This window comes from Xiphophorus maculatus, chromosome 3, assembly GCF_002775205.1.
Source record: "Xiphophorus maculatus strain JP 163 A chromosome 3, X_maculatus-5.0-male, whole genome shotgun sequence".
NCBI lineage: Eukaryota > Metazoa > Chordata > Actinopteri > Cyprinodontiformes > Poeciliidae > Xiphophorus > Xiphophorus maculatus.
The window spans coordinates 3652646-3669207 of NC_036445.1; the positions used below are offsets into that span (position 1 = coordinate 3652646).

Below are 16562 nucleotides of genomic sequence, written 5' to 3' on the forward strand. Positions count from 1 at the left end.
GCATTAGAGCAGTTTCAGGACTCAAGTTTCTTGAGTCTTGAAACTGACTCAAGAGGTTTGCTCTAACATTCACACTTCTTATGTGAGACTCTTTTTTTTGAATGTGTGTAAATTTACAAACTGTAACCCTTTTCAGTGCATATTATTTACTGTGTATATATATATATATATATATATGCAACACCAATTATAGGAAAGTGTCACTCTTAGGTAGAATGTGAAATATAGAAAGAAATGGACAAATATAGTCCTTTGGGGAAGTACAGAAATGTTCAACAGAGTCACTTCGCTGTGAACAGTAGCTGTAGATATTGCACCATATGAAGCCTAAACCTTCCTCAAGATGAAAACTGGGTTTTAATTTCCATATAATGAGTGCATTCATCGAGGTACAGGTTTTTTTTTCCACATCCTTACTGCTGGAAAAAAAAAAAAAAACACTCAATCATTTATAGCACTTAGTACTATGCGCATTTTTAAAAATCTATTTTGAAGGAAATGAGAAAGAGTACTACACTGTTGGTGCCTCAAGATGACTAGTTTCCTCTTTGTTTATTTATACGCGTATGTGTTCATGTAAGTTCCTTCAGAGCAAAGTAACTTCCCTTTCCTACAAACTACAATAAAAGACTTTGCTATTCTTCTTGCAATAATTGTTTGAAGTCAGATGCATAAAAGGAAAACTGCTATAAGTTAAGTTTGTTACTGTATGTCTGGGTAGTTAGTGAGAAGGAAGGCGAGATTAGGCAACAAGGGTGCATACCAAAAGAAGGAAGAGGCAGGGGAAGTAAAGAAAGAGCCACACATTAAAAATAACCAGAGAGAGAAATGCAGAAGACAATGACATGCAGGTAAAAGACAATATGTTTATAGCGTCTTTCTAGATCAAGTTAATTAAATATTTGTTGACATTTTTAAAATGTTAACCATCATGTGCTGGGTAAATTAGAAATTATTTCCTGGGGAATGAATAATACCCATAGATGTGAAATTTGGAGCTGTTACAGGGGAGTTTTTGGGTGCTTGCATTAATTCCTGTGGGACTGGTGCAGTCAAATTTTCAAAGATCTGTGTGAAGTACATGAACATCCTGTATGAACAACTGTGTTGACAGGTGTGGCTGTTCCTGATTCAGTTTGATTATCTTTGAATACGCAAGAAAAAAAATCGTCTTCACCCAGAGAGTGACTGGACTAAATCAAGATGTTTATTGTCACCTGGGTAATGTTACTCTTCATCAGTTCCAGCTCAGGTATAAAGCATATTTTAAAATAACTTTCTTTTACTAAAAGTAAATAAACCTAACTCATTAAATCCACAATGCCTTTTTGAATACTCTAGTCTCTCTTGTCCAGTTTCCATTCATTTTAACTAAAGCTATTAATGTGACGTGACTAAAAAAGTATGTGGGTGTTGCATACAGTAACATTTCCGTGTCAAACAAATACACTGCACGATCAAAAGTGCTCATCAGATGTCACATGTACTGTATATGAAGTTGAGTAACATCCAAATCTTAATGTATATGGTTTTGCTTCATAATGTTAGTAGAGGCAGTCTGCATGTCCAGGTGTTTGATTACACCTTTGGCCATGGAGGTGATTAGAACACCTGAAATTAATGTTGTGGAGGAATGATACTATACTTTTGGTAATATTATATATTTTTGTTATGTTTTAAAAGCCATTTTATTTTTGCTCTGTTGTTTCTCCCTTTGTAGTGTTTTTTTACAATTCTTTGCATAACACTTTGATGATTCGTAATCCTTTGTTGTCAGAATGCTTAAAAAGACACTTTGGCTCAAACTGGCCTTTTCTGCAGTCTTCACCAGTCCCCAATAGAAAATATGGGTAAAGTTAGGGGGTAGAAATGGGACTGTTACCCCATTATGTTGGGCACCATTAAGAAGTGACTGAATAACTCATGTACTGTAACTATTCATTGCTTGGTGACATCAGAGTAAAAACATTTGTCTGTGTGTGTTGTGAGAACACAGAACACGGAAATTTACAAAGTGAGGGGGAAGTTTTAGTGTTTTGCCTCCCTGACTACAGAAAAATGCTCTAAGGAACATCTGAGTGACAACACAAGAGAAGCAACTACATTAATAAAGAAGTTTCAATGACATCAAAAATCTATTTACTTCATATTTGCATCATTCAGCAAAATAAATGACTACATCAGTTCTTGCTCTTTGCTTTCTTGTTTACAGTATCCCCTTTCCAAAGTATAGTGTTCTATGTTTCAGCCTCTTCAGGAATGAGTGGAAAGCCCACACTGACGATTCCACTGCTGACTGAAGGACAAGAAACCACTCTGACTTGCATCGCTGACCTCTGCTCTAACGGAGAAACTCCTGTCTTTGTATGGAAATGGACCAGGTCCATGGAGAACAATTCCTTAAACATAAATAATGTGACAGAATCTCAAACACAAAACTCAACAGTGACATTTGCGCCTTCAGCCAAACATCATGGCTCTGCCGTCACCTGCCAGGTCACCTGCCCAAATAACATAACAGCGAATGTGACAAAAGTTCTCAGTGTAACCTGTGAGTAAAACACGGCTCTTTATTTCACTTTTCTTTTCACTGTTTCTGAAGCTCAGTTAAAACTTTTTTCTTTGAGGATTTCTATGATTTGATTATTGTTTCAAGCAATCTTAGATTTTGCTCTTTTTCTTGGATTTGACTTTTTAAAAAGTGACTTATGCACAAGATCTAATTCCAGACTGAATTTTGTAAAATGTTTTATTTTGTTTAAATTTGTTCAGTAATTCTCTTGATATCTTGTTGCAGATGTGAAGAAATTACAAATCAGTGGTGAGAAAACCCTTAAGGACGGTGACACTCTGAATCTGACCTGCTGTTTTGATGGTTTTCCTCAAACTGTCCTCATCTGGACCAAACTTGGCTCCAACACAAGCATCACCAATGGCACTGGAGCAGCCACCCTCTTCATGAGCAATGTGACAGGAAAGGATTCTGGTCAGTACATTTGTACAGCACAGAACCAGGACAGGAATCTAACAGTGGACATAGCAGTGCGATGTGAGTTTACACGTTATTAAATATTTTCCTCTGAAGCGGTTGTTTCTTAACTTTTCTGCCTTGTATTTTGAAGATGTAAAGACTCCAACAATCAGTGGCAAATCTACAATTAAACAAGATGAAAGTCTCAATCTGACCTGCACTGTCGACAGCTTTCCTCTATCTGTCATCACATGGTCTAAACGTGGCCTCAACAAAACTCTAAACAATGAAACTAAATATGGAACGTCAACTCTTGTGATTCATAACGTGACTGAACAGCATTCTGGGCAGTATTTTTGTTATGCAAACCATCTGAACAAAACCTTGGAGCAAGACATTAACATTACTGTGATAAGTAAGTACTCAGCAAAATCTTTCAATATTTCTGTGATATTACATGAATTTATAAGTGTCACAACTCATGAATAAGTGATTATCTTATTGATAGCACTTTCTACTTTTGTACTGAGAGAGGTAGTAGGCATTATCCCAGTAATGCCTACTTGCGTTTCAGACTTAGAAGTCCAACTATATATATATATATATATATATATATATATATATATATATATATATAGTTTTTTAAGTGAAACATTATGAAAAAGATAATTGCTAAATGTTGCTATTGTTTAGGCCTAAGGATAAACCATAATATAAAATCAATCCAAAACCTACAGAAAGACAGTGTTATAGTTGTAGAGTGGATGCCATAAACATGAGGGACAATGTTAATGTCAGTCATTAGATACTTCAGACATTAACTTGGATTTGGAAAAATTACTTGTGACCATCTCAGCAAAAATCCCTTTTTTTTGGAAAAGGGATTCAATATCTGTTGTTTAGTTATTTTTGAACTGCATTAAATTTAGTTTTAAAGATGAGAAGAAACTTAAAATCACTGGATAAACAATGTTAAAAGAGGGCGACACTCTCAACCTGACCTTCATCTACAATAATGTGGACTAAAAGTGGCAGAGACAAACCCCTGATTAATGAAACTTAGTTAGACATCAGCAGATCCACTCTAGTAGTTCCTAAAGTAACAGCTGAGAATTCTGGGAAGTATTTCTGTATAGCAAAACATCTGAACAACAACCTAACAGAGAAGGTGGATGTAATAGTGAAAAGTAAGTGTCCATTGTTTTCTTGGATAAAAAAAACAAACTCTATGCCTCTTTTCAGTGTGTGTTTTTAAAAGAAATTTAAAAATTTCACCTGAGACAGCTTTGTTTTTAAAGATGCATGGGAAATGAAGATCACAGGAGAACCAACTGTTAGAGAGGGAAGTGCTCTGAATCTGACCTGCAGTGTTGAGAGCTTCCACCCTCTTCTGATCACCTGGACAAAACTCGGCACGAACAAAACCCTGACCAATGAAACTGGAATTAAAGTTGGAACATCCTCCCTCATCATTCAAAATGTGACAATAAGCAACTCTGGACAGTATTTCTGTACTACAAAATTTCTGACCTCACAAATCCAAGACATAAATGTTACTGTTACATGTAAGTACCTAATAGTGATGTTTGACTGACTGACCTGGAAGCATTTTCACTTGATAAATCAAAATATGTTAAATAACATCTTCCACATATTCTAACTAAATTTTGCATTCTCTGAACAGTTCACCCTAATTTTTCATAAACTGTACAAAATCTCATTTTACAGATCGGAGGAGGCCTAAAATAACTGGAGACATTGTTGTTACAGAAGGCCATGTTCTGAATCTGACCTGCAGCTTCGATAGTTGGCCTCTTTCTTTAATCACCTGGACCAAATCTAGATCAAGCACAGTGTTGAAAAATGACACTGGGTCAGCCACACTTCTTATTTTTAACACGACAGCTGAAGACAGAGGATTGTACATTTGCACATCAGAACATCTGAATATCAGCTTTACCGAAGAAGTTCACATCAAAGTGAAAAGTGAGAATATAACGATTTTTCCTCTAATTGCATTTGTTTCTCTTTTAATCTTTTAAAAGCTTACCCACTTAAAATAAAACAGGCTCTTCATTTGACAGATCTATGAAATAGTTTTTGTTAATTATGGGTTTCACCTAGAAGGTTAGAACTTCTCACATCTTAAATTTCTGCCACATGTCCATTCTGCAAAAACTTCATGAAACGTAAAAGATGTGCGAGATAGCCGTTCACCCTTCATTTCAGATGTGTCAAGCAGTCAATAACAAGGGAATCAGCTTTATATTTTATAAAGGATTAAAAACAATCAAATCTATTAAAAAAAGAAAACCCTGAAAAACAAGATTTTGAAAATCTGTGTTAGAATATAAAGAAAATCTTACCTCTTCCAAACATAAAGAAAAAAAACATTTACATAAATATGGGGAAAACTTAGTGTATGGTTTAATGTAATTTATCACACTTAATTTCCTTTTGATAACATATTGAAATTAGATGTGTGAAACTATTAAACTTTTCCAATTAATTCTATCCAATACTAATTGTCATCTTATGCAGCATGATTGTTTTGGGATTTTTTTTAACCATGATTCTGTCTCCCTGCAGTGCAACCTCAGATCCTAGATAAGTCTGGCTGTAAGTCTCAGCAGGATGTCCTGACCTGTGTGTGCATCAGTCAAGGCTTTCCTTCACCCACAATTACATGGGAATCGTTGGAGAATCACGTCGACTACTCCATCAACACTGCTGTGTCAAACCACACGGTCACAAGCACCGTCTCCATAAATATGAAAGGCCTCTCCAATATTTCTGCTGTTTGTATCAGCAGTAATACAAACGGGAAAACAAGAAGGAATCTTTCCAGAAATGAGGTGGAAGATGGTTAGTGGATTTCCTAAAAATGTGCAAATCTTTAAATCCGTCCACATAGATGTTTTTGTTGTAGTAATTTATCCCCTGTTGCAGGACACATTGTAAACTATCTACGGACTTTCACACAGATGGGCACAATAATTCCCTTTTTGATCGGGGTGTTAGTTTCAGCATTTATTTGCTCCTTGTTGTGGCTGTGCTACAGGTAAACTTTTAATTTTACTGCTTAGAGATTTTTGCTTATGTATCCACATGTAAGAATGTGTCACTGAATGAGATCACCAATTTTTTAAAGTGTTCTACTAGAAAGATTTGTAGATAACAATTTTAATGCTCATTGGTGATGATAGAAGTCTTTTATTAAATTAATTGAACAGGATAGAACTAAATTAAAACAAGAAAACTAAATATTTCTTAATCATAGATATGATTTTAAGTTCCACGCCAATTGTATTGTAATAACTATTGCTGTTTATTTCTTTTTTTTTCTGTAGGAAAAAGCACAAGTCTCGTGGAAGTACATCTGAGACTATAGAGATGGTAATGACTCAAGAGGTAATTCACGTTATTAGGCAACTCAATCACAGTGAGTTTAGTGACATCTGGTGGTTGTGATCAGAAAGTATTAAAGGTCTTGAATTATGTCAGCTCATTTAATATTGCTTAAAATGTTGCATCTTCAGCTTAAATTCTTTTCATGCTTTACATAGACAAACGGTGGTCACACAGTGGATTATGAGCCCATTCTGGCCAGAGGGACAGCTGGAGGATCCAGTGGCCCAGAAGCTGGAACATCAGATATAGAATATTCTGATATTCATTTGTTGATCAAACAAGACATTGCAAGCCCTTCAGAGATGAAACCACAGAAAGAAGTCACAGAGTATGCTAAGATTAATCCCAAAAAAAAAAGCAAGATGGAAGAGGGAGAAGGGCGAGAAGAAGATCAGGAGATGAAACTCTGTGTGCCAGAGGCTGAAGAGAGTGAGACTGTAGCAGTGTACTCCAATGTGACAAAGCTGAAGGATCAAATGTAAGACTCATTAACTTTAGCATATTGAAGATGAAAACATCACTGGAGTTGACTGTATTTATGCATCAACTATCTTGAACATAAAACAAAAATTCTAGAAAGAAATATAAAATATTCACAATCCAAACTGTTGGATATTTAAGTTAGCAAGAAACCACGGTGCTGAAAGATGGTAAAGTGACTTCTGGGAAAGCAGACAGGTGTCAGATGTGTTTTGCATGTGGAGTTCCTCTTTAGGAACAAAGTGAAACTGGGCTGAGTTCGTTAAAAGGTTTTTGAACAGCAGTGCATGTCCCCATAACATTGTTCCTCTTTATTGTAAGACTGAAAAAAGTTGTTGTTTTTTTTCAGTTTGTTTGTCTTAGCTAAACAAAAAGATTGCTTATAATTGCTCAGGTTTAAACATTGCAGCAGAAATTAAAATTATTTTGGAGAATAACCCCAGTAGAAATATTTTGTACAAAGAAAATACTTTTAAAGTGCTCTATGTTTTACCTTATTCTACCAGCTATATTACACTGACTGTACACTGTTGCATAGATTGGGAGTCAACATGTTCTTGCAGTTCCTATGTGCAGAGTAGTGTAGATAGAACTCATTACAATTGAGTGACTGTGTGATACAATGAAGCCAATACTTATCCTAACTAAGGGCCTTGTTCACTTACCTGTGAAAGAAACGTGGCTATTAGACATTCTGGTAATTTTGTAAATAAATACCATGTTTCCTTAAATGTGTGCTTACCAGTGAGAATTTGTAGTGCCTAACTATCTGCAACCTACTGAGAAAATGCCTTCGTTTGCACAATAAATCACATTTCATATAGAGTGCTTTGCATAAATGCTATTGTACATAGTAATGTAAAATTTGCAAGCTTCATTTATTTTATTTAATCATAGACAAGCAAGATGTATGAAACCTATTAGTGATGTGGAAAGAAATTACACAAATAAAATGTCTGAAAACGTTGTTAGTGTCTTCTAATTCTTTCACCCCTACAATGAATTCAGGACAAACAATTCCTCCAAAATCCACTTAATATGTAAACACAAATATTACTTGTGTGATTTAATCTCAACATAAATTGAGCTGTTCTGTGGCCTCAGAGAGCTTCAGCGAGCAAGCAGCATTATGAAGACCAACTAAGACACCGTACAGGCCAAAAATAAAGTTGTGGAGAGACATAAAGCTCGATTAGAGTGTAAAACATCCCTAAATCTGAGCTCCTCAAGAAAGACTGCTCATCCATCAGCTAACAATGGAAAGAGTACTCCACAACTGCAAGCCTACCTATGCACAGCCACATACATAAACTGACATGGTGGGGAGAGCATTTATTAGTGAAGGAGCAGAGAAGCCCATGACCAGATCTTCCCAGGTGAAGAAGCAGACAGCATCTTGGAACAAGGTGTGTCAGAACCAGAAGACATGATAAAAAAAAAAAAAAAAAGAAATTACCTCTATTACCTCAGAGGTAAGAGAGCATATAGTAAAGGATATATTTATATTGAAAAACAATAACAATCTGCAGGCAGGACACCAATAAAAAATGTAATTCTGGATAATTCCAGGGTCCAAAAGTCTGGTCACCTCACATGCATAACATTTTTCCAACATTTCTGCCCTCCTTCAAAATAAAGAAAAAAAAAATTAATGGGTCTTACTTTTTTAGGTGGGGATGTGGCTTCAGGTAAGTATTATGTGCATAAACAGTATGCATGTATTGGATTTACCTGGTACAGGATTAAGGCTGAGCCAGTAGGATTAGAACGTTCCACTAGCTGGACGAACACTTTAAATAGATCAGTCAGGTGCTGCAGTCCTGCAGAAGGAATCAGCACCGATAGCTAATTAAATCCAGGGAGTTGTTGCTGCTTCCAACAGTCAGGTAAGTGTGTGAAATTTTTAAGACATAAAATTAGGTGCTTTCGTTTCAATGTGTTATTGTGCAGGCTGTTTGTCACATAAGACTTTGTGAGGCTCAAACCATTTCTATGAATGGACAGCAACATGTTGAAGGTCAAGAGGATTAAGAATTTGCAAACTTTGCAAAATCTTTAAAATCAACTTCATGATTTCATTGTTTTCAGAGTGTTTATGCTACAGGATAATGTGGAACTGCATCCTGTAGTAGAAGCTTGCCCCCCAAAAAACTGTTGTTCTTAAAGTCCTAATTATAAAAAGTAATGAGTTGTTTATCCAGAAGCATCTTATTCAGTTTAAGTTGAACATTAATTAACCAAAAATATATAACTGTAAATTACAAAATGTAGTGACCCTGCATCAAACACAGTCTGCAAGCTAACGTCCTATTTGCAATAAATGAAATGTCGGCTGAAGGTGGCAGATTGTCACAGTTTAATACGTCCACTCATTGTTTCTCAACAATGGCGTGTATTTTTTAAGAGAATTAGCATATTTCATTTGTTAGCCTTAAATTACAATAAACACAAAAACAGTCCAATTTGCAATAAATGAAATGTCGCTGAAGGTGACAGACGGTCCTACGATCAAATGCCTCTGGATACTGTTCCATATCTGAGGTTTGGAGATATGTTTTATTTACCTCACAAATTATCAGCTGAGCAATGTAGTGTGGAAAGATACCTTTACTATGAGGGGCCGTTTAGGACAAAATTTACGTTTTGTCTCTCACACACTACCAAAAACTCTTGCATACTCCAAAAAAGTAGCCACGCACACTCCAAAAAATTACGTTTTGTCTCTCACACACTACCAAAAAGTCTCGCATACTCCAAAAAAGTAGCCACGCACACTCCAAAAAATTACGTTTTGTCTCTCACACACTACCAAAAAGTCTCGCATACTCCAAAAAAATAGCCACGCACACTCCAAAAAATTACGTTTTGTCTCTCACACACTACCAAAAAGTCTCGCATACTCCAAAAAAGTAGCCACGCACACTCCAAAAAATTACGTTTTGTCTCTCACACACTACCAAAAACTCACGCATACTCAAAAAATAGCCTCGCATACTCAAAAAATTACGTTTTGTCTCTCACACACTACCAAAAACTCACGCATACTCCAAAAAAATAGCCTCGCATACTCAAAAAAATTACGTTTTGTCTCTCACACACTACCAAAAACTCTCGCATACTCAAAAAAATTACATTTTGTCTCTCACACACTACCAAAAACTCACGCATACTCAAAAAAATAGCCACGCACACTCAAAAATTACTCACGCACATTCAAAAAATACTCAAATTGCGTATACACACACTACTAAAATGTCACACACACACACACAAACGTTAACTTTCTCGCTCACATACACTACTATCAGCTCGCTCACATACACTACTACCAGCTCGCTCACATACACTACTATGAGCTCGCTCACATACACTGTACTAACAGCTCGCACATTCACAAACGTTAACTTTCTCGCTCACATACACTACTACCAGCTCGCGCACATACACACAAACGTTAACTTTCTCGCTCACATACACTACTACCAGCTCGCACATTCACAAACGTTAACTTTCTCGCACACATACACTGCTAACAGCTCGCACACACACAGACGTTTATCTCTCACATACACAAGACTAAAGTTGAACACACACACAGTACTAAGACTCGTTTTATGTATGTGTGAGAGCGACACTTTTTATGAATGTGTGAGAGCCAGACTCTTTTTGAATGTGTGAGAGCCAGACTCTTTTTGAATGTGTGAGAGCGACACTCTTTTTGAATGTGTGAGAGCCAGACTCTTTTTGAATGTGTGAGAGCGACACTCTTTTTGAATGTGTGAGAGTTGTCACGGAAGAGGCGGGGCATAATTTTTGGATCAAACTGCGCATGCGTAGATCCTAAACTATAAGTTTCGATTGTTGACTCACTGTATGTTCTATTACTTAGTATATTTGTGCTTTTAAATATATATAGAACGTTTAACTTTCTTGTAGATTAAATGTGCTATAGAAATAAATGAATCTGATTGATTGATTAAAAAGAGCAAAATTGCTGTAGTACAATCTGTCCACTGGGTGCCAGTATTACAGGAATTATTAACCGGCGCCAACTAGTGCCGAAGAAGAAAGAGTTTGCTATACCGAACATGGCTAACTCTAATTCGAAACGAGAGAGAATTGGTCAGGCAGCTGCCATTTTAAACACCATTCTATCTTCTCCGGAGGCAACCAGCACTTTGACAGGCGCATTAAACGATTCAACGACTGCCCGCAGTGCTACAGTAGATTCAGAACTCTCATCTCTGTTCCGTTCCGGAGCGGTGTTTAAAATGGCAGCTGCCTGACCAATAGACCCTTTTCACAGTGACGTCAGACAATGGCCGCCATAACTCAAAACTGGGTATCTTTACTTCCGGTGTGATTTTGCCTTGGGAACCAAGCTGAAAACTTCCCGCATTCTCATAATCTTAAGGATATAATAAAAGGTAAGTTTAATAATAACAGCATTTAAGTGTTAGATAGCTGTTACTAATCATTGTAAATTCACCATTCTCTATCTGTGTATAAAATAAACAGCCTCCGATCGGAGAGTAAACCACCTAGCAGCAGCTTTAGCCACATTTAGGAAAAATATACTCTCTGTCAGCGCTGTAACGTTAGAGGTTCACTTTCTGTGTTTTATAAAACAGTGTTTACGTGCTAGATAACCGTTATAAGTCATTGTCAATTTACCATTCTCCAACTGTATTCAAAGGGACCAGCTTCCGATCATGAGTAAACCAGCTAGCAGCAGCTTTAGCCACAGTTTGGAAACATATACACCGCCGCCTGTCAGTGATGTAACGTTTAGAGGTTCATTTTCTGTATTAATGGAAAATAAAAACAAGACAAAAGCCACAAATAACAGTTGGGCTTGACGATATTTCTGTTTTTCCAGCAACAAAATGCGCATCTCCATGCACTGTTCATGTTTCTGTCACTGCTAACTGTCACAGAGTCTCTCCCAAAGACGCAAAGAAGGAATAAAAATAAATACACAAGAAAATATTAATGTGCAATGATTTGGATAAATAACTTTAATCTGATTACTGGATTTGAAATACGAACTCGTTAGATTATTCGTTACCGAAAAAGTGGTCCGATTAAAGGCATTATAAAGCAGCGGCGGCACCGGACATCTCTGCTTATAACAAACAAATCCCTATTTTATGGGATGAGTGGCAACTCCAGTCTATAATTTAATAATCTGATCAAGATTAGAGCCTAAAACGTTATAGTTCAAAAACAGTAAAAAGTTCTGGTTAAGGAACAGTTATGTCACGTAGTTAGCTAGCTAACAAAATTCACTAATGCTAAGCTAACGGTTACGCAAAACAAAAATACCTACCTTCATAGTCAAACAGGTATTGTTCGGTGAAGAATTTGTAGCCTTTGTCTAATTTAGATTTTTTTGTCAGAGAGAACTGGTTTGCAAATCGTGATATATCTTCAAATCTTATTTTAGGCAAATGTTTTAGAGACTGTGTAAACTCCATGCTCCGGTGATCTGTCTGATCAACATATGCTGTCAGATTTATACATCTCTCTCTCCTCTCTCTCTCTCTCTCTCTCTCTCTCTCTCTCTCTCTCTCTCTCTCTCTCTCTCTCTCTCTCTCTCTCTATCTATATATATATATATATATATATATATATATATATATATGAAATAGACAACTTTATCATTACTTACTATGTACACCGGAACTAAGGATACACAGCTTCGAGCCAAAACGGAAGTTGTGTGACGTCATGTGAGCCATGTTCGGTATAGCAAACTCTTTCTTCTTCGGCACTAGTTGGCGCCGGTTAATAATTCCTGTAATACTGGCACCCAGTGGACAGATTGTACTACAGCAATTTTGCTCTTTTTAATCAATCAATCAGATTCATTTATTTCTATAGCACATTTAATCTACAAGAAAGTTAAACGTTCTATATATATTTAAAAGCACAAATATACTAAGTAATAGAACATACAGTGAGTCAACAATCGAAACTTATAGTTTAGGATCTACGCATGCGCAGTTTGATCCAAAAATTATGCCCCGCCTCTTCCGTGACAACTCTCACACATTCAAAAAGAGTGTCGCTCTCACACATTCAAAAAGAGTCTGGCTCTCACACATTCAAAAAGAGTGTCGCTCTCACACATTCAAAAAGAGTCTGGCTCTCACACATTCATAAAAAGTGTCGCTCTCACACATACATAAAACGAGTCTTAGTACTGTGTGTGTGTTCAACTTTAGTCTTGTGTATGTGAGAGATAAACGTCTGTGTGTGTGCAAGCTGTTAGCAGTGTATGTGAGCGAGAAAGTTAACGTTTGTGTGTATGTGCGCGAGCTGGTAGTAGTGTATGTGAGCGAGAAAGTTAACGTTTGTGAATGTGCGAGCTGTTAGTACAGTGTATGTGAGCGAGCTGATAGTAGTGTATGTGAGCGAGAAAGTTAACGTTTGTGTGTGTGTGTGTGACATTTTAGTAGTGTGTGTATACGCAATTTGAGTATTTTTTGAATGTGCGTGAGTAATTTTTGAGTGTGCGTGGCTATTTTTTTGAGTATGCGTGAGTTTTTGGTAGTGTGTGAGAGACGAAATGTAATTTTTTTGAGTATGCGAGAGTTTTTGGTAGTGTGTGAGAGACAAAACGTAATTTTTTTGAGTATGCGAGGCTATTTTTTTGGAGTATGCGTGAGTTTTTGGTAGTGTGTGAGAGACAAAACGTAATTTTTTGGAGTGTGCGTGGCTACTTTTTTGGAGTATGCGAGACTTTTTGGTAGTGTGTGAGAGACAAAACGTAATTTTTTGGAGTGTGCGTGGCTATTTTTTTGGAGTATGCGAGACTTTTTGGTAGTGTGTGAGAGACAAAACGTAATTTTTTGGAGTGTGCGTGGCTACTTTTTTGGAGTATGCGAGACTTTTTGGTAGTGTGTGAGAGACAAAACGTAATTTTTTGGAGTGTGCGTGGCTACTTTTTTGGAGTATGCAAGAGTTTTTGGTAGTGTGTGAGAGACAAAACGTAAATTTTGTCCTAAACGGCCCCTCATACTTTACTTCTCATCAAGAGTGGTTTAAGAAGGTTCATCTAAAAGGGTACACAGCACCATCAACTGCAGATTTTATTATCTTAAATATCAATGTGAGACTTTCTGATCGAAATAATGTCAATTACCTTAATGTAATATCCATCCTCATTTTCTCACAGGAATGGCAGATGTCTTCAAAGGCCTAAACCTGATTGAAACTCTCAAAGAGTCAATGGAGAACAACAAGTTATCTGATGTAAAGGAGGCCATGGAAGATCTTCTCATCAGTAGGATAAACCTAGCTGTTGTGGGGGACCGTGGAGAAGAAAAAGTCTCCTTTATGAACTCCCTTCGTGGCCTTGGGCCTGAAGATGACGGTTCAGCCCCTTCTCAATCTCCTGTTGAACCAGAGGACATAGATGGCTACCCACATCCGAAACACCCTGACTTCCGACTTTGGGACCTACCGCCTGTCCCAGCCACATCCCCATTTGAACCAGAGGGATACATGAACAGATATAAGTTCCTTCGTTATAATGCTGTTTTTATGACATTCACACAAATAGTACAACCCAACAGTGCGAATGTCTTTTTGGAGGCTCTTTCTCTGCAGCAACAAACAGTGTACTTTCTTCTCTTAACTTCTGTAAAAGACACAGATAAGAGCCTGGAAGAAAAGAGGAAAGCCAGTTTAGAAGTACTAAAATCACAGGGTGTGAAACAACCTAAAGTTTTTCTGGTTAAACCTTCCAATCTTGAGAAATTTGACTTTCCTGACCTCCTGGCATACATGGCCACAGACCTTCCTGAGATCCGAGCTCATGCCCTTCTGCTGGCCTTACCGACACTCACATTAACAATGGTCACCAAGAAAAAGGAGGCATTTAAAGCACTCATATGGGCAGCGGCCTCCCTATCTGGAGGGATGTCAGCCATTCCTGTTCCCCTTGTGGCATCCATGGTGGACTCAAGCATTGCTGTGCGGATTTTGACAAAAGCCCAGTTATCTCTGTGTGTGGATGATGAATCGGTCGAGCGACTGGCTCGACAGCGGCACCTGGAGCCAGCAAGACTTAAAGAGCTGAGAACTTGTGTGTTGTCAGTGGAGGTCACTAAGGTGGAAGTTAAAAAAAGGCTTGCAGCAGCTGAGAAGGACTTGGCTACAGTTTCGTCAAAGTTAGTGGAAATGGCATTGCCTAGACATGCTCGTTCAGCCAGCCGCTCCTTCACTGCGATGTTGCAAGCTTTAAATGGTGCTATTGATGAAATGGCTGCTGATGCTGAGAAGATAGTGGCAGCTGCTTTGGGAGGGGGGAAATAAAAACAAACACCTGTGTATGTCTATTCCTGTTTCTACGCAATGTAATATCACTTTTATGTTTAAGGCTATTATTTATGGATCAACGGATAGGTATTGAACACTTCGATGTTGTTCGTAGTGAGTATATATGACATTAAATTCACATCAGATGTTACCGAGATAATCCAAACATATAAATAAATCCAAATAAATTATACCATGAATTATGTCAAACTGAAATAGCACAGGTTATAAATATTGAATGTGTTCTGAAATGAATTTAGCACATAATAAAATAGCCTTTTTGTAAAGACAGCATCAGAATCTCTCCCATGTGGCAAAACTAATTGCATAATTGAATTTTTGAACTTTTAAGGTGTTCTGACTTTTCTTCTTTGATTCCAGTTGAATGATTCTAACAGCTTTTATATACTTTTATGGCACCAATAAAAAGTTCTTCAAGCTCCATGTTTGTCTTGCTGAAAGATCTGCCCTTGCTTCATCTTCAGATTCGTATTGTTCTGTCACATCCGGCACACAGCATGATGTTCTGACTTCCAGACTTTAATGTTGGTATGGTGCTTTATGAGTCCTCTGTGGTGTGCTGTGTGCAGTGATGTCCAGAATTCAGCTTAATCATATTTATACTCTCACCTGATTAACTATTCCTAGCATTTCTTTGCCTGCTCTAATAGCAAACATGAAAAAGCTTCAGCATTCTTTTTCTTTGTTCAGCAGGGAAGTCTTACACATTGACTATGCAAAGAGACATTTACAATTATGTATAATTAAACGCTTTTATGAAAAACCTTTAATTCAAGTTTCTGAAGCCCTGGGAGTGAGCTACGGCACATGGGCAACTTTTCTTATTTATATATTTATATGCTTGTTTTTTGTCATCTTCTGGAACAGGATTGTTTCATTCAAACTGAAATTGTGTTCTTATGGCCCTGATGAGGTTCACAGGAAAATTCAGACATTTAAAAATATATCTGTATCCAGTGTATCAGTGTGTATGAGCCACATAAACAGTATTTGTATTACCTGCAGCTAAACCAAACCAAAATTAACTGGCATAAGGAAGCAAGATTGGTGTGTAAATACTGCTATACATCTTCTGTTTAACTTTCTGTGCTATTTTGCAGAGTTTTTCATCATGCATTCAATACTTACTCCATGGGTCTCTTTGCAATTCGGCAGAACTTAATAACCAATTTAATTAAGTTCATTCGGTTGAACATAACTATTTGAACTTAATTGGTTCAAATAAGTTCAGCTGGTTAAGTTAGATGAAGCAATAAAGTTATCCAATGTTAACTTTGTTTTGTTTTTTCTGACACATGGTGTGACTTTGATGCCAGCAACCATATTAAAATGTCATCATAAAGAGAAAACATTG

The 16562-nt window shown here is 37.1% G+C and overlaps 2 protein-coding genes across 3 annotated transcripts; both read left to right on the forward strand.

Moving 5' to 3' along the window:
• Positions 1–783: 783 nt before the first annotated feature.
• On the forward strand, positions 784–7817 carry LOC111608136 (sialic acid-binding Ig-like lectin 11). 2 transcript variants are annotated; one of them, XM_023331197.1, is made up of 11 exons: positions 784–851; positions 1115–1252; positions 2213–2551; positions 2798–3049; positions 3123–3386; positions 4270–4536; positions 4700–4957; positions 5561–5836; positions 5921–6032; positions 6322–6382; positions 6538–7817. In XM_023331197.1, the coding sequence occupies exons 2-11, from the start codon at positions 1204–1206 to the stop codon at positions 6862–6864; spliced, it is 2205 nt and encodes a 734-aa protein (XP_023186965.1). In that variant the 5' UTR covers positions 784–851; positions 1115–1203; the 3' UTR covers positions 6865–7817. The 2 variants fall into 2 exon arrangements, with proteins under 2 accessions (XP_023186965.1, XP_023186966.1); XM_023331198.1 differs by having other exon boundaries at positions 2249–2551.
• An 873-nt stretch (positions 7818–8690) lies between these two features.
• On the forward strand, positions 8691–16357 carry irgc (immunity related GTPase cinema). The gene is made up of 2 exons (XM_023331221.1): positions 8691–8748; positions 14043–16357. The coding sequence occupies exon 2, from the start codon at positions 14045–14047 to the stop codon at positions 15182–15184; it is 1140 nt and encodes a 379-aa protein (XP_023186989.1). The 5' UTR covers positions 8691–8748; positions 14043–14044; the 3' UTR covers positions 15185–16357.
• Positions 16358–16562: the final 205 nt, after the last annotated feature.

Bases quoted from the DNA above. Each gene is read 5' to 3' on its own strand.
- LOC111608136 (XM_023331197.1), top strand. From the start codon at position 1,204: ATGTTTATTGTCACCTGGGTAATGTTACTCTTCATCAGTTCCAGCTCA. The intron at 2,552-2,797 runs GTGAGTAAAACA...ATCTTGTTGCAG, and splicing joins AAAAGTTCTCAGTGTAACCT to ATGTGAAGAAATTACAAATC. The intron at 6,033-6,321 runs GTAAACTTTTAA...TTTTTTCTGTAG, and splicing joins TTGTTGTGGCTGTGCTACAG to GAAAAAGCACAAGTCTCGTG.
- irgc (XM_023331221.1), top strand. From the start codon at position 14,045: ATGGCAGATGTCTTCAAAGGCCTAAACCTGATTGAAACTCTCAAAGAG.